Genomic DNA, 17,867 nt, shown 5'->3' with positions numbered 1-17,867 from the left:
AGAGTGAAAGGACATTTCTCTGTGTCACAGCTCCCTGGAAAAAAAAAAAAACCAACAACCCACTCAGTGGTGATGACTGTGAACACACAATGAGTCCCCTGGTGGGTGCTTCTCAGCCTTGGTTCTTGTGTTTTTTACGCCAAGTCAGAAGCATTTCCCCTGATTGTGAAGGAAAATTTGGATGAGCAAACAGGCAGGATTACTTCACTCCCTGCAACCTCTCTGTTTTACTAGGGCACTGTGTTCCATTGCTCATTCACAGTGGGTAGGAGTAAGGAAGATACACTGAGCTGTAAATCTGTTTAGGTGGTCTGTGAATGGCAGCTGTCAGCCAGGTCTTCAGAGACAAACACAGCAGCAGTCTGAGTCACAAGTCAATATGTAAAGCATCTCCAGACAGTGCACTGAGGATGGAGTGTGCTCCTGAAAACAAAGACTCACAATTAGTTTTGGGTGATTATATTGCAGCATTTCTACTGGGGTGGGGAGGTGGCGAGGGGGAATAAATTTAGTTGTGTCTCTTTTCTTCTACGAAGTCCAATTTTAGTGTCCTTGGAATGTTCTAAAACCTTCTGTATTTTCCCACCTTGCAGATATCCCTGGGTATAATGGGGGGGAAAAAAAAAATCCAAATTCTTCCTCTTTCCCTTGTTTGATGTGAATGTGTGTGGGATGGTCCAGCTCACACTATCTGGTTTTTCTCCTGAGCTGAAGATCTCTGTGGCCCCATTTCTTTCCATTCTAGAGCTCCCATGTTCCTCAGCTTGGAGTTTCAACCCTTCATCACAGGTGGATGCTTGGGGTGCAGACCTGCTTCTGTAGAGACCAGCAGATGCTGACTGCATCTTGCCTTGCCAGGACCTGAATTTCACCCATCTCCCACTCCTTCTGGGAGAGCTGCACTCAGCCCCAGTCATTGCCCTTATGTGGAGCTGTTTTGTAGTGTGTTCAGGGAGCTGTGGCATGTACCTGTCCTTTCAGGTTGGTTTTTTTTCAGCCTGCCTGCTGGATTGTTACAGGAGAGTTTGCTGCTCTCCCTAATGAGAACAGGAATCATTTAGCCTGGAGAAAAGGAGGCTTGGGGTGGGAGCACCTTATTTTTCTTTCAATTACCTGGAAGGATGTCGGGGATTGATCTCCTCTCCCAGGTGATGGGACAAGAGGAAACAGCCTTAAGTTGTGCCAGGGGAGATTTAGATTGGATACCAGGAAAGAATTATCTTCTGAGAGCTTTGTCACGCACTGGAACAGGCTGCCAAGGGAAATGGTGGAATCACCATCCCTGGAGGGATATAAAAGACTTGTAGATTAGGCACTTAGGGACATGTTTTATGGTGGACTTGGCAGTCAATGGCTGAGCTTGATGATCCTAGAGCTCCTAGAGCAAGGGTTGGGTCTGGTTTGCTCCCAGCTGAGCGAGGCACCGGGGAACTTGTGCTTTAAGTCCTCGCATGTGCAGGACCCTTCCACCCAGCTCCTTTCACGGCAGATCAGGATGGGCCCCACTGAACTGGCCACAGGAACCTGGGAGGAGCCACACAAGCTGGCCCTTTTCAAAGGTGATGGCTGTTTCTGATAATGCCAACTGGCTCAGCCTGCATTTCATCTTCCTAGCGACTAATGCAGACAGATCAATTAGGGAGTGCACACAAGGAGCTGCAGCTCCTCAACCCTCCCCCAGATAATAATAAAAATTTGCCCCTGCTTTTCTCCTTCCTTGAAGTCCCTAGGAGAGTATTAGCTGGTGCTGCAGGTGCAGCCGCCCTGCAGGGTGGTGAGAGCAATGAATAGTAAGGTTTTTAGCTCAAGCACACTAAGGCTGTTCAGCAGCCATTGGATAATCCTCTGTTAATCAGATTATGTAAATTACTACTTCAGCATCCCTATCCCATCTCTTGTCCCCCTGCTCTCCAAGCTGGAAATAAAAGGCACTCTAAAAAAGAACATTTAAACTGCAAAAAGGCAGCACTGCTGAAAGGGATGGGCAGAGGGTGTTGGGATGAGGAGCAGGGGAGCAGGGCTTTGTTTCCATGCAGGCAGGCAGGCATTCTGCCCTGGCCAAGCAGTGGGAGACACCAGCAAACCAAAGGTCAGGAGTGGGTGCTGCCTCTGCATGAACAGTGCCTCGGTGCTGGGCTGGGGAGGGCAGTGCTGGAGCCCTCCTGGAGGGCAGGAGCTTGATTTGGACAGCACCTGATGAGCTAGAAGAGAATCCCCAACCTCCTTGGAGCACAGAGACCAGAAGTGTTTGGACAATGCTCTCAGGCACATGGTGGGGCTCCTGGGGACAGTGCTGTGCTGGCCCAGGTGTTGGGGCTGATGAACCTTGGGGGTCCCTTCCAACTCAGCTCATTCCGTGGTTTCTGCCTCTTACTTTGCATTCATGGTGTGTTACAGCTTCGTTCATTCACAGTGGGAAGCCCAGCACCTCGAACAAGTTTTGGTTGAAAGATGCTGTCACCAGCCTGGATTTAGCCCCTGAGCACAGCAACACAACTGAAGGAAGGGACAGTTTACCAAAAATAATCTGTACCTGCAAAGCCTGGACTTGCATTGGCCCAAACCTGCTCTTGTGCTTTAGTGCAGGCGAGGTGATCACCTCCTCTGGCTCTGAATTTGGTTTGTGTCCTCCTGAAATATGTGCCAGGAGCCCAAGCAGTCACACCAGAGCTTTCCTCAAGTTTGACCATTGCTCAGAACATGGCTTATTGCTCTCACTTGGTCTCTGAGGCTGTCACATCCTGGATTATTTCATCCAGGGAAAACTGATGGCATTTTTTTTACCAACTGAACTAGAAAGCTGGAGAAGGCAAGGGAGGTCAGTTGCAACTAAAACAGAGGAGCTGAGAGCTTGTTAATTCTTTGTGTGCCCACTGAAAATGACCCAGAAAACGAAGCTGAGCTACATTTGTGTAGGGTTAGGTACTCCTGGATGAATGCAATTTGTTTGTGACAAGGATGAGGCTGCCTCTGCTGTGGCAGGTACAGCCAGGGCTTTGCACTGGGCTTTTGGTACTCACAGATGGCTAAGAGAATTTGCTCCCCAGTCCTTCTCTGTTGTTGAAAACACATCCTGATATTCACATCTTGTTCACTCAGGGTAGGCAAAGCCATCTCAAGGGCTGTTCAAAATTTGTACAAACAGGGCTCACACCCTGCAGGTTTGATGGGTCCAGCAGGTCACAGGACACATCAGGGTTCCAGTGACAGACACAGTCTGGCTGGGGACACACTGATGTGTACACCAAGGACTTCTCTGGTGTCAAGGGAGCTGCTGCATTGTGCTGTGGTGTGAGAGGCTGGGACATGAGCTCATGCTCATATTCATGGCCAGATGGGGAAAACTAACACCCCGGTCTATTAGGAGCTTTGCCTTACCATGAAAAATTATGTTGAAAATGCAGGTGATCAGATATGCATCTTGCACAGTTCTCACCTGGAGGAATTTTGTTTGAAGCTTTTCTTCCTTTCTCTGTCTGCTGTTGGCTTCTGTAGAGGCAGTGGAAAGCAAAGGGGTGTTTACCACGGCCATGTGGTGGAATACAGGTGAATTAGAAGAGTAATGGGATGATTCCTGCATGCTACAAGTCAGCACTGCTCTGTAGTAACTGATGAAAGTTCATCCCTTTGCACCAGCTGTGCATCTAAAATTCAGAAATAATTTAAAAAAATATTGATCAAAATTGATAAAAAATTATCAGAAAGTACTTAAAAACAATGGAAACAAAGCCATTGAAAATGAAATTTGAAACTGTATCAAGTCTCCATCATCAAGGCAGTAATATGGGCATACATAATTCACCAAAATAATAGCATGGAGTAACTTTAAAAGAGAAGGAAGAAAGCTACCTGTAAGAGTTAGAATAGTCAGTACATCTGTTTTGTCTATATGAAATGATCTATATGAAATATATGTAATCATAATGAACTCCTGAAAGGCTGGCTGCACTGGAGTCTCCCTTTGCACACACATGCACTGCTGGTCCTGTAAGAGGAGCAGCCCCAAGCACCAAACCTGGGACCTCTCCTTCGAGGATTTCAACCTCAGCCATCCCCATGCAGCAATCTGCACCAAGAGATGTTGGAGAGATTCACAGCAAAATTCCCCCTTTCTTACAAGAATTCACTTCAAAGAGCAAGCTACATGGTTCCAAAGACCTGTACATGAAGGAAGAGGACTTGCCAGACTGTGGAAAATCCTGGAGATCTCCAACACATCAAATCCACATGGCTGGGGGTTGAGGGTTTTGTCTGAAGTCGTGCTGGAAATTAAATCTCTTGGTCTCTTGACAATTTTTTGTCCTTAGTTCTGAGTTTGTTGTAGAAGGCATGCCTATGGCAAGGACCCTTTGGGGCTTTTAGTCTGGTCAGAAAGATTTTCCTAAATTCAGCTTCACATTTCTTTGAATCCCTGTTTTGAGTGATGCTGATGTGGTTGCCTTATTGCTGCATGCAACCTGGCTGAGCTCCACATTGTGTGCCCCTGAAAGTGGCAGCTGCTTATCCTTGCAGATGCCTGGCTTGTTTTCCTCTATTTTAGGTGATTTCCAAGAACTTTTAATGTCGAGGTGCATCTGTGTCAAGTGGAAAATGAGCTGTTTGTCTTTCCCCTTGCTCCTAGTGAAAAGGTTTAGCGGCACATTAGATTTTCAGTCTCTTTATTCTGTGGCTAAACATTTTCTTCAATGCTATCAGCAAGTTTCAGCATTAAAAAGAAGATTTTTGGCTTCTGGAATTAAGCCAGAAAGTGTGGCCAGAATTTAAAGCACCCCCTGATGTGTTTTGTTAACACTAATAAGAGATTAAAAATGCTATGAAAAAGCTTCAGATGATGAAAGTTTAATATTTCAGCAGTCTGCATGCAGCTGCTATTCTGAACCTCAAGCAGCCTCCTCCAGCTCAATATACTCAAAATCTATTAATCTAAATTATGATTTTAAAGGGCAGGAGCCCAGATGTGCATAATTGTTTCTTATTGTTCCCATATGCAGAGCAGGGCTCTGAACTCACAGTGATAACCCAGCTGTGTGTTTGCAGCCTCTCACTGTCCTTTTCCTGCCCATCACTCTGTGTGTGCTGCTCTCATCAGGCTCACCTTGGCCAAAGCAGAAAAAATTACTTGAATCCAGGCCCACCCTTTGAAATAAATGCTCATATTTAGGCAGGGTCCTCTGCTATCCTGGTCAATTGCAAGTAAGAGAAAGACAGAGTTTGAGCTCTGGCTCAGTGGGAACCATAAACATTTGTTTGCCCATCTGACCATCACTCTGTCTTGGAGATGCTTCTCTTGCCACTGGAAGTTGTGCAGCTGGATGAAGACTTTTGCTCCTGCTGGCACACCACACAATCCCCTATGCCAGAAACAGCTTTTCCTCCTTTTGGGAAGAGGAACAGCGAGGGTTATGCCCCTAGTTTTCTTCAGGGAATTTTAATCCTGGCATGCTGGATTTCAAAAAGTGACCCAGTTTTGAGATGTTCACACTTTGCAGCCACCCTCATGTTCTTGACATCTTCAAAGTGGCCAGCTCTCAAGCATCCCACTTCACAGAGTCACACAGTTGCACAAGACAGAGCATTCAGTCTGTTTCTTCATCCAGCTCAAGCAGTTTGTGGTGCCAGTGGTGCAGAGGTGAGGTGGCTGAAGTGACCTGCTGAAATCACTCCTTAAAAGATGCATTTGGTGTCCTCTTCAATTTTCATGAACTGGTAATGGGTGGCTGCTGAAGACCAGACCTTTTGCAGGTAAAGAATTGCCCCAGACTCCAAGGAAACTGGTGGATGTGTCCCAGCAGGGATTTTTGTGAGGAGGAGCAAGCCCGAGGCGCAATGTTGCTTCCAATGTTCTTGGCTGAGCTGGACTATCCTGGCAACTATGGGTTGATCCATGGAAAAGTAATGCCAGGACTGCAGGGATGGATTGGTAATGTGTTCCCCCTGCTGCCAGGACACTGACAAGTATGAGAGAAAGAGAGGAAGATGAATGAGGCTGGCGTGGTTCATGGGTGCCAAGTAATCACAGCTCAATAAGAAGCTTAATAAAGACACAGTGAAGACTCTGATGTACTACCCCTTCAGAGCATTTTGACAGGGTGAAAAAGACCCTTGAAGCTGGTGTAAAAGTCAGCAACCCCTGTGCCATCTCATCAGCATTCCCAGTGCTGACTTTCACCTGGGACCTCCTGCCCAGTGCCTGGCAGTGTGTCCTGGTGTGCCCAGCAGCTGAAGACAAAGTGCTGTCGTGTTTGCACCCTCTCCTGAATGGATGAACAAGTGGGAATGACAAGCAGCCCATCCTACCCCTCTCCCTGCAAGGAAAGAAGCTTTCCTGATTGTGTATTTTATAGTGCTTTGTCTGGACAGGTTTTGAAAGCTCTAGGCAGTGAAGTATCCAAGCAGTTAGGGATCAAGAGCTTCTGTTCCCTTCCCTTCCCGGACCTTACAAGCCCCCTTCCCTACTGCTGCCTGCTGGCTGGAGCATCTCAGGTCAGGTTTTGGGCACAAAATAGATTGGACGAAGTACCAGAGAGGAGGGGCACTCTCCAACACTCTAATGTAAATTACATGGAAATTAGCCTTCTGTGAGGCCAAAGGCCCCTCCGGAATAGGGCCTTTAGTTAACATAACACTTGTGCTAAATGAAGCGGTTGACACAGCTTTCAGGCTGTAGTGCCACTGTTAATTTACCGTGTGAAAGGGCTGAACCTTCAGTCGAGTTCTGCAGGGAGCAGCTCTGCCCCAGCAGGGACCCGAGGCTCAATCTCTCCGGAGAGCAACCGCATCATTCCACCGCTGGCTTATTAATATTTATGGGGCAATGCTGTGAGCTGAAACATTCTCAGTGCTTTTAAGAGCCCAATAGGTGAGCACTGCTGAGCCATCTCACTGTTTGGGGTGAGCTGGTCTGGGTAATAGCTGAGCTCTCCCAGGACTTGGCAGATGGAAGTGGTGGAGTGTGCCTAAAGCTGGGTGCAGAACTTTTCCTGCCCCATGAAAGGAGGGTGATGAGCTGGGGCTTCTCCTTCCCCACCCCTTGTTCTCCTTTGTATCCCCAGGATATTTCCTGTTGCCCCAGGGCATAAGGAGGTATCTTGTTTTTGCTCTCCCTATTTGCTCTTACATTCATCCAAAGTAAACTTTCAGCACTTAATGGAAAAGTGGATGGAGGTGCAGAAAGGATTGGACAGGTCCCGAAGGATCTGTATGATTGCAGTAAGGCTAGCTGGCCATGCCTGGGACAATTTTATAGCTATTTTCATAGAATCAAAGACTAGTTTGGGTTGGAAGGGACATTTAAAGGCCACTGAGCCTTCAATTTAAAGGTCACCGAATCTTCAATAAGATCAGGTTGCTCAGTGCCCCATCCAAAGAGACCTTGAGTGTCTCCAGGGATGGGGCACCCACCACCTCTCTGGGCAACCTGGGCCAGTGTTTGACCTGTAAATGAGGGGTTACCCAGGGCAAGGGTGAGGCTGGATGCACCAGTCCACCAAAGAAGGGAGTGCAGGATCCACTTGTCTGCACATGTTCACCCCAAAGATACGCCTCTCATCCTGGCAGAGCAGAGCAGGAGCTTCTCCCGCTTGGGAGGGCAATAAATACACCAGCCTGTCCCTTAGCTCTGAGCCATGCTAAGGAGGGCTTTCAAAAGAGCTATATCGGTCTCTGGAAACACTGGCAAGCTCAGAGCTGGATAAATAAGTGAAATTTAAACAGATAAATAAATAAATATAGAAATAAATAAATAAATAAAATCCCCAAACAGAAGAGGAAAAAGAGGGGGGAATTAGTTTATTGCTAATGCTTGGTTGCATTCTTTCCTGCAAAGCTGCAAAGTTCACCTGACCTAGGCAGAGTCACAGAGCTAAGTGACTAAAATCTGGTAAGGAGGGACCCAGCCACCAGCCCACACCAGCCCCAGAAAAGAGCAAGGGGGGCATGTGGTGAGCAGAGGAAAGGCGAGACAGAGAGAGAATCTCCCGGGAGATGCAAAACAAGCTCCCTGGATTGCCAGGACTAGTGGTGACACGCGCCAGACAAAGGACCTGCTACTCTATAAATGAGGCAGCCGGGACCAGTGCTAGGCTGACTCCAGCAAGAGCAAGCTCTGTGGCCAGGCACTGGAAAAGCAGTCGGGAAAGAATCACAGGAAGCGCCTGATTTTGCTGCCTGTTCGCCCCCCAACCAGGTTTCCAGAGGCACAAGTACCAGAAAAGTAAGTGACAGTGGCCTCTTCTCTTTACAGCTATCCTCCCGTCTTTTGGGCTTGTCTTGAAGCTTCCTTAGAAAAGCCAAAATTTCCCCTCAAAGCAGGGAATATCCTTAAAGGAAGGGATTTCTGCAGTGGCCTCTTACCAATTTGCTGGATTTTCATTTCTCATTGCGGCATCTCTGGTTCTTGTCGCCAAAAATTTAAGAGTAAAGCATCTCATCTGACAAACATCCACTCACAAGTGGCCGCACTTCATCAAGTGAAGAGACAGTTTGTTCCTGAACTTTCCAAATTCCGAGTATCCACAGACCTTACCAAAAGAAAATATTGATTGGTTTTACTGCTTTTGAGAGAAACGTTGGTGGTGAGATGTGGAGGAAATGAAAGTGATTTTATAATCACTGTTCTTAACTATTCTGAGATTTTCTTACAGCTGTATAATTACACATGAGGCAAACTCATTCATTGCACTGCAAACTGCTGTAAATCAGTTATTGCACTGGTGCAAAAGGATTAAACAGAGCATCAGAGACTCCCTGAGCTCAGAACTAATACTTAAGTGAATCCTCCAATGCTGTTTGATATTTAAAACAAATTCCTTGTAAAAGCACAAATAATCATGTACTAATTATTCACTAGACTGTGTGGAAATTCACTGACAGTGTCAGCAGGTGAAGGTATGGAATCAGTTTTAAATTCCAATCCTCACATATTTAAAAATATCCCCATAATTTACTGGTCATATGAGTTACAGCTGATGGAGATGTAAAATATATAGGCATTTGAATTTTCCTCACTTCAACAGTGCACTTAGGAGGAAAAGTTTAGCTTTTTTTTCTTTTTTTTATTTTCACTTCTATTAAATATTAGTATCTCTTGGATTTGTGAAAAAACTTTTGAAATTGCAAATATAAAATATGTTACTGTTTCCAGGGGTAGCCTTCTGCATAAAACTATTTGCCTAAGAAAGTTAATAAAATAGCAAAACATGCATGTCTTTTGAAGTAGCTGTCTCTATCCTTCCCAATTTCCTTGTAACACTACAGGACAATATTTCATTTTCAGAATCTTTTTCCACCATGCATTTCTATATTATTTCACACAGGAAAAAAAAAAAAAAAAAAAAGAACAAAAACAAGGCCAAACAAACAACCAACCACAAAGCTAACCAACCAGAAAAAACCCTAAAATAAATGGCAGCTTGTTTTTACTGCCTGTTTATATAAACCTTTACAGTAGTAAAGGATAGGACCAGGTGATCCAAGAAATGAAGTAGTCACAGAGCCAGCATGCCAGACAGGAAATCTGTGGAATAAACACAGGTGGTTGAGGCAGGGATGATCTTTGTTTTGCTGTTTCTCTCAGGAGCAGCCCCACAGAGGTTGGTGGCAAGACATCTGGGGGGAAATGGGGTAGTGCTCCTTGCCTTGCTGCAGTTTGCTGACTTTCAAAAGCTACATTTTGCTGTGGTGGCCACGTTCCTCTGTGCTCATGGTGACCTCTGGCCTCAGGCACAGTGGGCACTGGTGTGACCTGAGGTGGTCTGCAGCCTGGCTTGGGCTTAGGCAGGAAGACAGAGCTCGGCACTGGGTGCTGTCAGACCTTATGTCTTGCTTTGGCTGCAGTGACAGATTTGAAGACCTGGATAGAGCGGAAAAGCAAATATTGTTTGGGGGCCATGTCCAAACATAATAATTATCTATGTTCCCCCTGATGCAAATGTCCTTTGCAGACCTGGATTTTCCCCTTTCTGCTCCCAACAACTTCTCTAACAGCGTGGGTTGCTGCAGACTGCTGTCTGCTGAGCCGTAAGACATGCAGCATCTGGTCCCACTCCTCACTTACCTCCTTCCTTCCAGGAAGGAGGATGTGGACTTCCTGACAAACACAGGTAGAGCAAATGTTTTCTGCTATTCACAGCTCCCCTCCTGCCTTGTTATGGCAGAGAGAGGGAGGCAGGAATGAGTGATGAGATGAGGTGGGAGAAATATCAGTGTGGAACAGGGTTTTTTGCACACTGGGTCTGGGGGGGAAAAAAAAAATAAAAATGGAGAGACATGAAGAACTCCTGCAACAGAACTAAACTGTTTTTCTTCTCTGTGTTTACCTTAAAGCATGGGGAGGGTGTCTCTATGTAGTATTTGGGGTGTTAATTTGGCAGAGACCGCTGTTAAAGGACACCCACAGGAACTTGCACTCAGGCCAGAGAAGCACTTTTCCAAGAGAGACTCTCAGATTCTCTGGAACAGAAAATAACACAAGTGCAACTTCAGCAAATAAAGGCTAAACCTTCTGGCAGTGTTCCTCTCTTAGCTTAGCAGGCTGTCGTGCCCCTGCCAATGCACTGGAACTCCATTTAGCAAAAGCTGTTGAGTGGGTTCTTTATTTTTTTGGTGTAGAGCTGTGGCATAACTAATCTTTCTGCAAAGAACCATAAAATGTATTGAGCAGAAGGCAGCCACATAAGAAAACCCTACAACAACGAAGAAAAAGCCCCAAACCCCAAAAAAGCCTCCTCCCATGTACAGAGTAACCTTTTCTTGAACTACATCTTTATCACTATCTTCAAGTTCTTGGCCACATATTTTGTGCTCTCCCAAACCCCATCTGGGGGGCAGCTCATTCATTGCTTTGCAGATCTTCCTTTGCCAAGACAGGCCCAGAGGGCATGATGCCACAGTGTGCATGCTGTGGAGTCTTTTTGTCTCAGAAAGCAGAGAACTCTCTGCTGCTGAAGACCTGCACCCTCCAGGAGGAGAGCTGGCTTACAAAGCTCAGCAACCCAGAGGCAGCCCTGGGTCAGGTGAAAGACCTGGCCCCTGAAACTGGGATCACATGCAGTGTAGTAACCCCAAAAATGAAGGATTACTTATCCTGAGACCTTCACATAGCTGCTTTTGAAAACTCCAGTGATTTCCTTTTTCTAAAGGTTCAGTGAGAGCACAAGTGTGGCCATGAGAGTTTTTGTAAATGCTGCCCTTAGACAGGAGAGCTCCCAGAAGCAGAGATTCTGCTATGTGCATTTTGTCCTAGATTTACAGACTCTAAAAAAGGTAAATCACTGTGTCAGCATGGACTGGTTTTTATAGTGCTTTTGCTGCCCTGCTCTACTGTGTTCTGTGGTGTGATTGTCAGATAACACTCCCAACAGAGGCATGAGGCATAGAAAGGAGCCCTTGTTTTCTCCTGAAGTTCCTCTTCCCACATCTTATTTGAAATAAAATGAAGTTCACTGATGTGTAAGGAATCACCCTGAGGATGCAGGGACAGGCTTTTATTCATTACACCATCACCACGAGGCTGGGCCACCCTGTGCTTGTGTCTGCTCTAACACACAAATCCTTACATACAACGGACAAATTTTTTTTTTCTACAAATCTTGCAGAGGTTTATGAGCAGGAGGGTCAAGGAGGTGCAGGAAAAAAAAAAAAAAAACCAAACAAGGGGAAAGAAAGAAAAAGGACTTTGCCTGAGGCAAGAGAGCCAGCATTCACTCTCAGCACTGAGATGTATACTTATTCACCAATGCACCTGTGGGATTTCAGGTGGGGAGGCACTTTGGGAAGGGTCAGCACTGAGATACAGGGAGGCAGCAATGGGGAGAATGAGCTGAGGAAAGCTGGGGGGAAGAGCCTGTACCTAGACGTGAGCTGCTCCCCGTGCAATCCATCAGGCTGGGGTTCATTGTCCCCTCTGCCCTTAGTTCCCCTTCCAACCCAAAGAAAGTCCCTGAAATCCAAGCAGTCACACAGCAAACTCTTAATGGTTAAACTTCAAGGAGTGACTATTCCTCTTAGGGAATGGGGGAAAAAAAAATGAAGTTGCATGTCAGCAATAAGTAGTGTTTTGTCTTGTGATACCTTGATCATGCTCAATCCTGCCCTCTGCATGAAGCTAAGCACCATGCTTTGAGCTTGTGTGAAACAGAAGAGGGAAGCTGAGTTTCCCCTTTTTCCTTTTGCCCAAATCACTGGGATGCAAAGCAAACAAAGCACAGCAGCAAGGAGTGATAGCTGGGGAATCTCTGCTCCCCATGGCAAACCAGGCTCACAAGCACCTGCCTGGTAGAGGAAACAGGCACCATCTGCTCTTCTGTTGCCATTTACTTAAGGGCTGGGGGGACTTTACAAAATCCAGTGCAATGTGTTAAATAACCAATTTTAGCAGGCAGTGGGTTTCCCCTGTGGAGTGATGGTGTGGCACCGCAGGTTTACTAGAAGCACTCCAATTCTTGGTGGCAGCAGGCATCTGCTGTCTGACTAAGATTTGCAGGAGCAGGTCTCCAGTGGCCAGTTTCAACATGGATTTAACTTCACCGAGGTCAGAGGTATAACTTGAGGGAGGGACCTTTCTCTTCCAAGATCTTTAGTTAATGGCATCCTGTTAATTATGACGGAGTGCCGGGCTCCCGGCGAGTCCCCTGCCAGCCCTCAGACATTAACCACTGGCTTGGGGGCCATTTGCTGGGGAATCTGGCAGAGATGTGCTTTGTGCCTAAGCTGCTCTGCTGCTGCTGCTGCTGGCTGAATTGCATGAAAGGCTTTTGCATGGAGAGCAGAACTGCTGCTCCGGGAGAGGTCTTCATCTCTTCTGCCCTTCAGTCTTTTGTCTGGTGAAACTCGCTGCTGCATTTAAAGCAGACAGTGTTCTTCCCACCACACATTTTAATATTTTTCAAATGGGTAGGCCGGGGGTGCAAAGAGTTTCAGTTGTCTTTTTGATGGGGGGTGGTGGCTTGTATTTCCTTTGTTTGGTTTGTTTGGTTTTTTTTTCTCTTTCTGGCTGTTGGAGCTGATTTGTTTGGGTTATTTCTTTGCATAATTCTCTTTACGTGTTGTACATGTGCACCTTAGCTCATGAAACTGCATTTACCTCCTACTTTTGGACATGCCTTCTTGACCTGAGTTAAATACTTTCCTTAGTGAAAATTTTTGTCCTTCAAAGCAATTCTTCCAGTGAAAATAGTGTAAACTTAAAAATTACATTGCTGAGAGAAGAATTAATCCTCTTGAATTTAAGCTGATGTCTTCCTGGATTTTTAATTGTCAGCTAAATGTGGGGCTGTTAATCTGTGTTTAGGAAAGGCGAGCAGAGTCCAAACCTGCAGGTTAACAGAATAAATCCCTACATTATTTCTGCAAACAGGTGATTTTTGCACAAATTTAAAAGAGACCAGTGGGATACAAGCAGCACACAACCAGTAGATGACATATATTTTTTATACAGTGCATCAGAGAAAGCTAAAGAATACATTGCTCAATTGTGCAAAATTAGCAAAGACCTGAAGTTGCAAATAATATATTGAAAGACAAGTTTGGTGAGAAGGGTAGGAGAGAAGGAAGGAAAAGAAGGAGGGGAACAAGACAAAAGAAATGGAAGTCAGATCCCTTGCCAGCAAACTGGCTGCATTTTGACTGGAAGGTGCTGTGGTTACAGAGAACTAGAGGGGATGTGTAGGTGAATAGAGCAAAAAGCTGTGCTGAAAGATTATAATTACTGCAGGCTTGGACATGGATAATTTTTCTGTTATGCTTCTAATGGAAACTCCAAACACAACAAGAGGAAACCCACACCAGTAAAGACATAAAGGAGAAGAATTTCAGGTGGAGAGACATACTGAGGTGGCTTACACCTGAAACAAAACTCCCCATAGAGCTATCCCTGCAAGAGGAGGCACTGGGAAAGGAAAGGAGCTATTGTTCGCTGATCTCAAATAAATGTCAGAAATATAAACACACATTTTTGAAGTGTAAAGCAGGAGCTGTTCTCACAAAGACATCTGTTTGCTGACAAGGCTTGTGACCACAAACACAGCATTGTCCTTTCCAAAGGCATGAGTGCAGAGACAAAGAAAGCACAGCCTGAAGGAGTAGGCTGGGTTTATTTCTCCACCAATAACACCACTAACAGGACAAGAGGGCATGTTCATAGCACCAGGGCTGGGTGTTAACCTGCTTTCCTGGAGTGCTGTGCAGGGGGCTGTCTGCAGCAGGAGGAAGACAAGAAGCAGACTCTCTCTTGGTATTTGTAGCTGAGATGTAAACAGATACCCAGTGAATACTGACCCATACGGCAAAATTACCATGCAGAGCCCCAAAGGCTTGGTAAAATACAGTCCAGTCAACCCATCAGAAGAAACAAGGAAGCCCAAATAATTTTCCCTATGTTACAAAAAATAACTACCTTTGTACAGATAAGTATTTCTTCTTCAGAAAAAAAAAAAAAAAAAGGCAAAGAAAAAAACTCAATCAAAACAGAAGACAAAGAAAGAAGCAGGTGGCATTCTGCATTTCACATGGATCTGAACAGCTGCTTGGAAGAATAAATCTCTAAAGGCAAGAGTTTTGCCTTGGGCACTGAAAACATTGCAGTACAGAGAAGCACTGGAAGACAATGTTTAAATCTGTACCACTGACGTGGCAGTGTTCTTGTCAGAAAGGTACATGCAACATGTTTGAGGTAGGTGAAAAGCACCAGGCAGGTTTGTTCCCACAGCACAGAGCAAAAAATGATACTTGGAGTAGCAGAACAATTAAAAATAAATCAATAAAAAGAGAGCTATAATCCACATTTGGGTCAAGCAATGAGTCTTAATGTAAGTCTACAAAATATGAGAAAAACTCTCAGCAACCTGGAATATAAGGGTTTGGTTTCTAAAGGAGCCTTTCATGAAGCAAGGCCATTTTGATGAGAAAATTTTCTCATCCCCTAAAGATATGACAGCAATTTCAGACTTCTACCAGAATAGAAATGTATTAGCAATGTAAAGGCCAGGGTCAAGAGGAGCCTGTGTCAGCATGAGCAGCCATTTACAGCATACAGGGGTGTGCCAGTACTGGCTGCATCCTTGACCAGAGATCTCTGAGCACAGCTGTAATTGGATTTATAGTACTGCAGCTGTGCTCCCCTGGCAGCTGGCAATCCATGATGGATTAGAACTTGAAGGAGCTGGGCAGGAACTTCCCTGCCTTGGCTCCCTGACAGGGCATCTCAATGTAATAGTGAGTCACATTTGTGTTTCTTTATTCCCTTGGACTTTTACCATGTAATTTGGTGAACCCCGAGTGTCTTACATGGTGTAAGGCTGCTTCAGATGGAAAGAGAATCACAGCTGGGCTGTCATCCCAAAGTTTCCTCTTCCTGAGGATGAAGGATGCTATTCCCTTTGCTCCCCCCTCCCCTTTATGGGACTACTACTTTAAAGAAGGGCTTGCCAATGAGTATAAAAAGCTGAGGTTTTCACATGCTTAAAAGGGTAAGTGGAAACATTTGTCCTTTAGTCTCTTGGCTGTGGATAGCTCTTCCCTGCTCCAATTGTCTGTGTGCCATTGGCATAAAGAGCTGCTTCAGGAGACAGACTCCTCCATTTCTGTGGGAGAGAAGGGAAGACAGTTTCCCATGGTGGTGGGAGAACAGTTTAGGGCAACAAAAAGAACTTTTGGCAATTTCTCTGGTAAACAGCATTTAAAATCACTGTGCACCCCTTGCCTCAGTACTCCCTGCCAGTTCTGCTCTGGGCATGGGGCTCCCTTTGCTTGGCTCTGTGAGGGTGGACAGGGAGCTACTGGGGAGCAGTTTTGTCTGGGATGCCAGCACGTTTTGTAGGAATCACACTTTCCCTCATGCACTTACGGTTTAAGTCTTGGCATTTCTGAGAGGCTAAAGCAGAAGCCAGACTGAAAAGTGTGGCACCAGCAGTGAGCAGCCACTGTGGGCTGGGCAGGGAACCAGGTGGGCGCAGCCCTGGAGAAATAACCAGTCACACAGGTCTGTGGTGTTGGCTGGCTGCTCTCCTAAGGTCCATGGTGAAGTCCACCTGGCTTAGTTTCAGCCAGGAATCATCAAACTTGGGCCAGCTGGGTGCAGACTCCAGGGAGGTGTGAAATGAGGCTGGGAAAGCATGGATGTGTTCTGCACTGGGTCTGCCTGCTTTCCCCCATAAAAAGTGCCTGTGTGGCTCTCACACAGCCTGGTGGGATGACAATGTGTTTTCTGTTGGGAATTCTGTTGCAGGGACACCCTGAGGAGCCTGGAGAAGCTGGGCTTGCAGCAGCACCAAATGCTTATAAAAGGGAATTAAACTCCTTTATCTCCTTTGTGAAGTTCTTACTGAACTCTGGCATCCAGTTGCATCTCTAACACTTCTGATCATGACTTTAGGGTGAATCTGTGAAGGACATGCAGGACAAGAGCACCAGCCAGGGAGGGTAAAAATTAGAAGCCTAACGCCACCACTCTGTGCTTGCCACTGGCCCAGAGGCTACAGAGCCCCTAAAAAAGCAGCCTGTATGAAAGCCAAGGGTATCCAGCATTCACTCACCATCTCCTTTTCTTTGCAGCAGCTTAAGAATGACAAGGAAGATCTTCACCAACACCAGGGAGAGGTGGAGGCAGCAAAATGTCAACAGTGCCTTTGCCAAGCTGAGGAAGCTTATTCCCACCCACCCACCAGACAAAAAACTGAGCAAGAACGAGACACTCCGGTTGGCCATGAGATACATCAACTTCCTTGTCAAGGTCCTGGGAGAGCCAGGCCTGCAGCAGACAGCAGTGGCAGCTCGGGGCAGCATCCTGGGATTCTTCCAGCAAGCCCCACACTTGCAGAGCATGGAAGAGCTGACACTGATTGAAAACTGTGGTGTCTCCTGTCCCGGCATGAGCAGCAATATAGCGGAGTGTTGGTCAGAGGCATCATCTCCCTAGCAGACAATGAGATGTGCAGTCTCTGTGTTAGTGTGATAGTCCCTTTTTTCCTGGCATAATCTGTGGGTTGCTCTTCCATGTATTGTGATTATTTATTTATATTTATTGCTATTTAATTTTCATTTTTATTTAATAGGATAGGAAATCCTTGGTCGTGCAAAAACCTGGAAGTCAAGACAGAGAACTTGAGGTCTCTGGGAGTTTGGAAGGACTCACTGCTGTCATGGCAGAGTCCAAGCCAGAAGAATCTTCTGCCCAGATCTCCTCCATAAATCAGGGCACAGAAATTCCTTCAGTGCTTCTGACAGGGAAAGAGATTATTTTCCCATGCTATTTCAAGGAAACACTATTGAGATGATGAATTATGACAGCACCACAAGATTTGTCCACAGCAAACATCTGGCCTCGGTAGTGAAAGATTTTGAGATAGGTGATATTTGACACAGACCTCCATGAGTTGTTCTAGGGACTAATTGCACTAACTCTTGAACTTGTGGATCTTATTTCTAGCTTGATTATTTATTTTTTTTTAAAAAGTAAGTCCTAGCCCTTGAACCTGGCTACATCTTTCTTCATCAGACTGGAGGGATCCCTTACGTCAGAGCAAAGCACATTAAACAAGACTAAATGTTAGGTTAAAGCAAAAAGTGACAATTTAAAATGACAAAAATACATAGTCATAGATGAGTTTCAGAGGGTTCAATAGGCAAAATAAATCTCCTCCATAGCAGCATGCACATGAAGGAAGATGGTCAACTATGCCCCAGCTGCCTTAAAAGTGCATCAAAGAGGTTGTTGACTCAATGACTTTGTTCTTCTGTAGGAGCTGTAGCAATGGGGGAGGTCCTCTTTGGGAGGGAGGTCCCAGGACAAAGGCCTCAGTGATGCGCTATGGAAACCTTTATGGACAAAACTAAGTCTCTGGTTATGCATGTATACCTCACTGACTGCCCTG

The 17,867-nt window shown here is 45.7% G+C and overlaps 1 protein-coding gene across 2 annotated transcripts; it reads left to right on the top strand.

Annotated features, from left to right (window-relative positions):
* Nucleotides 1–8,101: 8,101 nt before the first annotated feature.
* Nucleotides 8,102–17,007, top strand: TAL2 (TAL bHLH transcription factor 2). Of its 2 annotated transcripts, none has more exons than XM_023945082.2 (2): nt 8,102–8,212; nt 16,549–17,007. In XM_023945082.2, the coding sequence occupies exon 2, from the start codon at nt 16,559–16,561 to the stop codon at nt 16,910–16,912; it is 354 nt and encodes a 117-aa protein (XP_023800850.1). In that variant the 5' UTR covers nt 8,102–8,212; nt 16,549–16,558; the 3' UTR covers nt 16,913–17,007. The 2 variants fall into 2 exon arrangements, with proteins under 2 accessions (XP_023800850.1, XP_023800851.1); XM_023945083.2 differs by having other exon boundaries at nt 8,147–8,212; nt 16,552–17,007.
* The last annotated feature ends 860 nt before the right edge of the window (nt 17,008–17,867 follow it).

Source organism: Cyanistes caeruleus, chromosome Z (genome assembly GCF_971803275.1).
Source record: "Cyanistes caeruleus chromosome Z, bCyaCae1.hap1.1, whole genome shotgun sequence".
In the NCBI taxonomy this organism is placed as follows: domain Eukaryota; kingdom Metazoa; phylum Chordata; class Aves; order Passeriformes; family Paridae; genus Cyanistes; species Cyanistes caeruleus.
The sequence above is the reverse complement of the archived record's forward strand: the minus strand, read 5'-3'. Positions and strand labels throughout refer to the sequence as shown.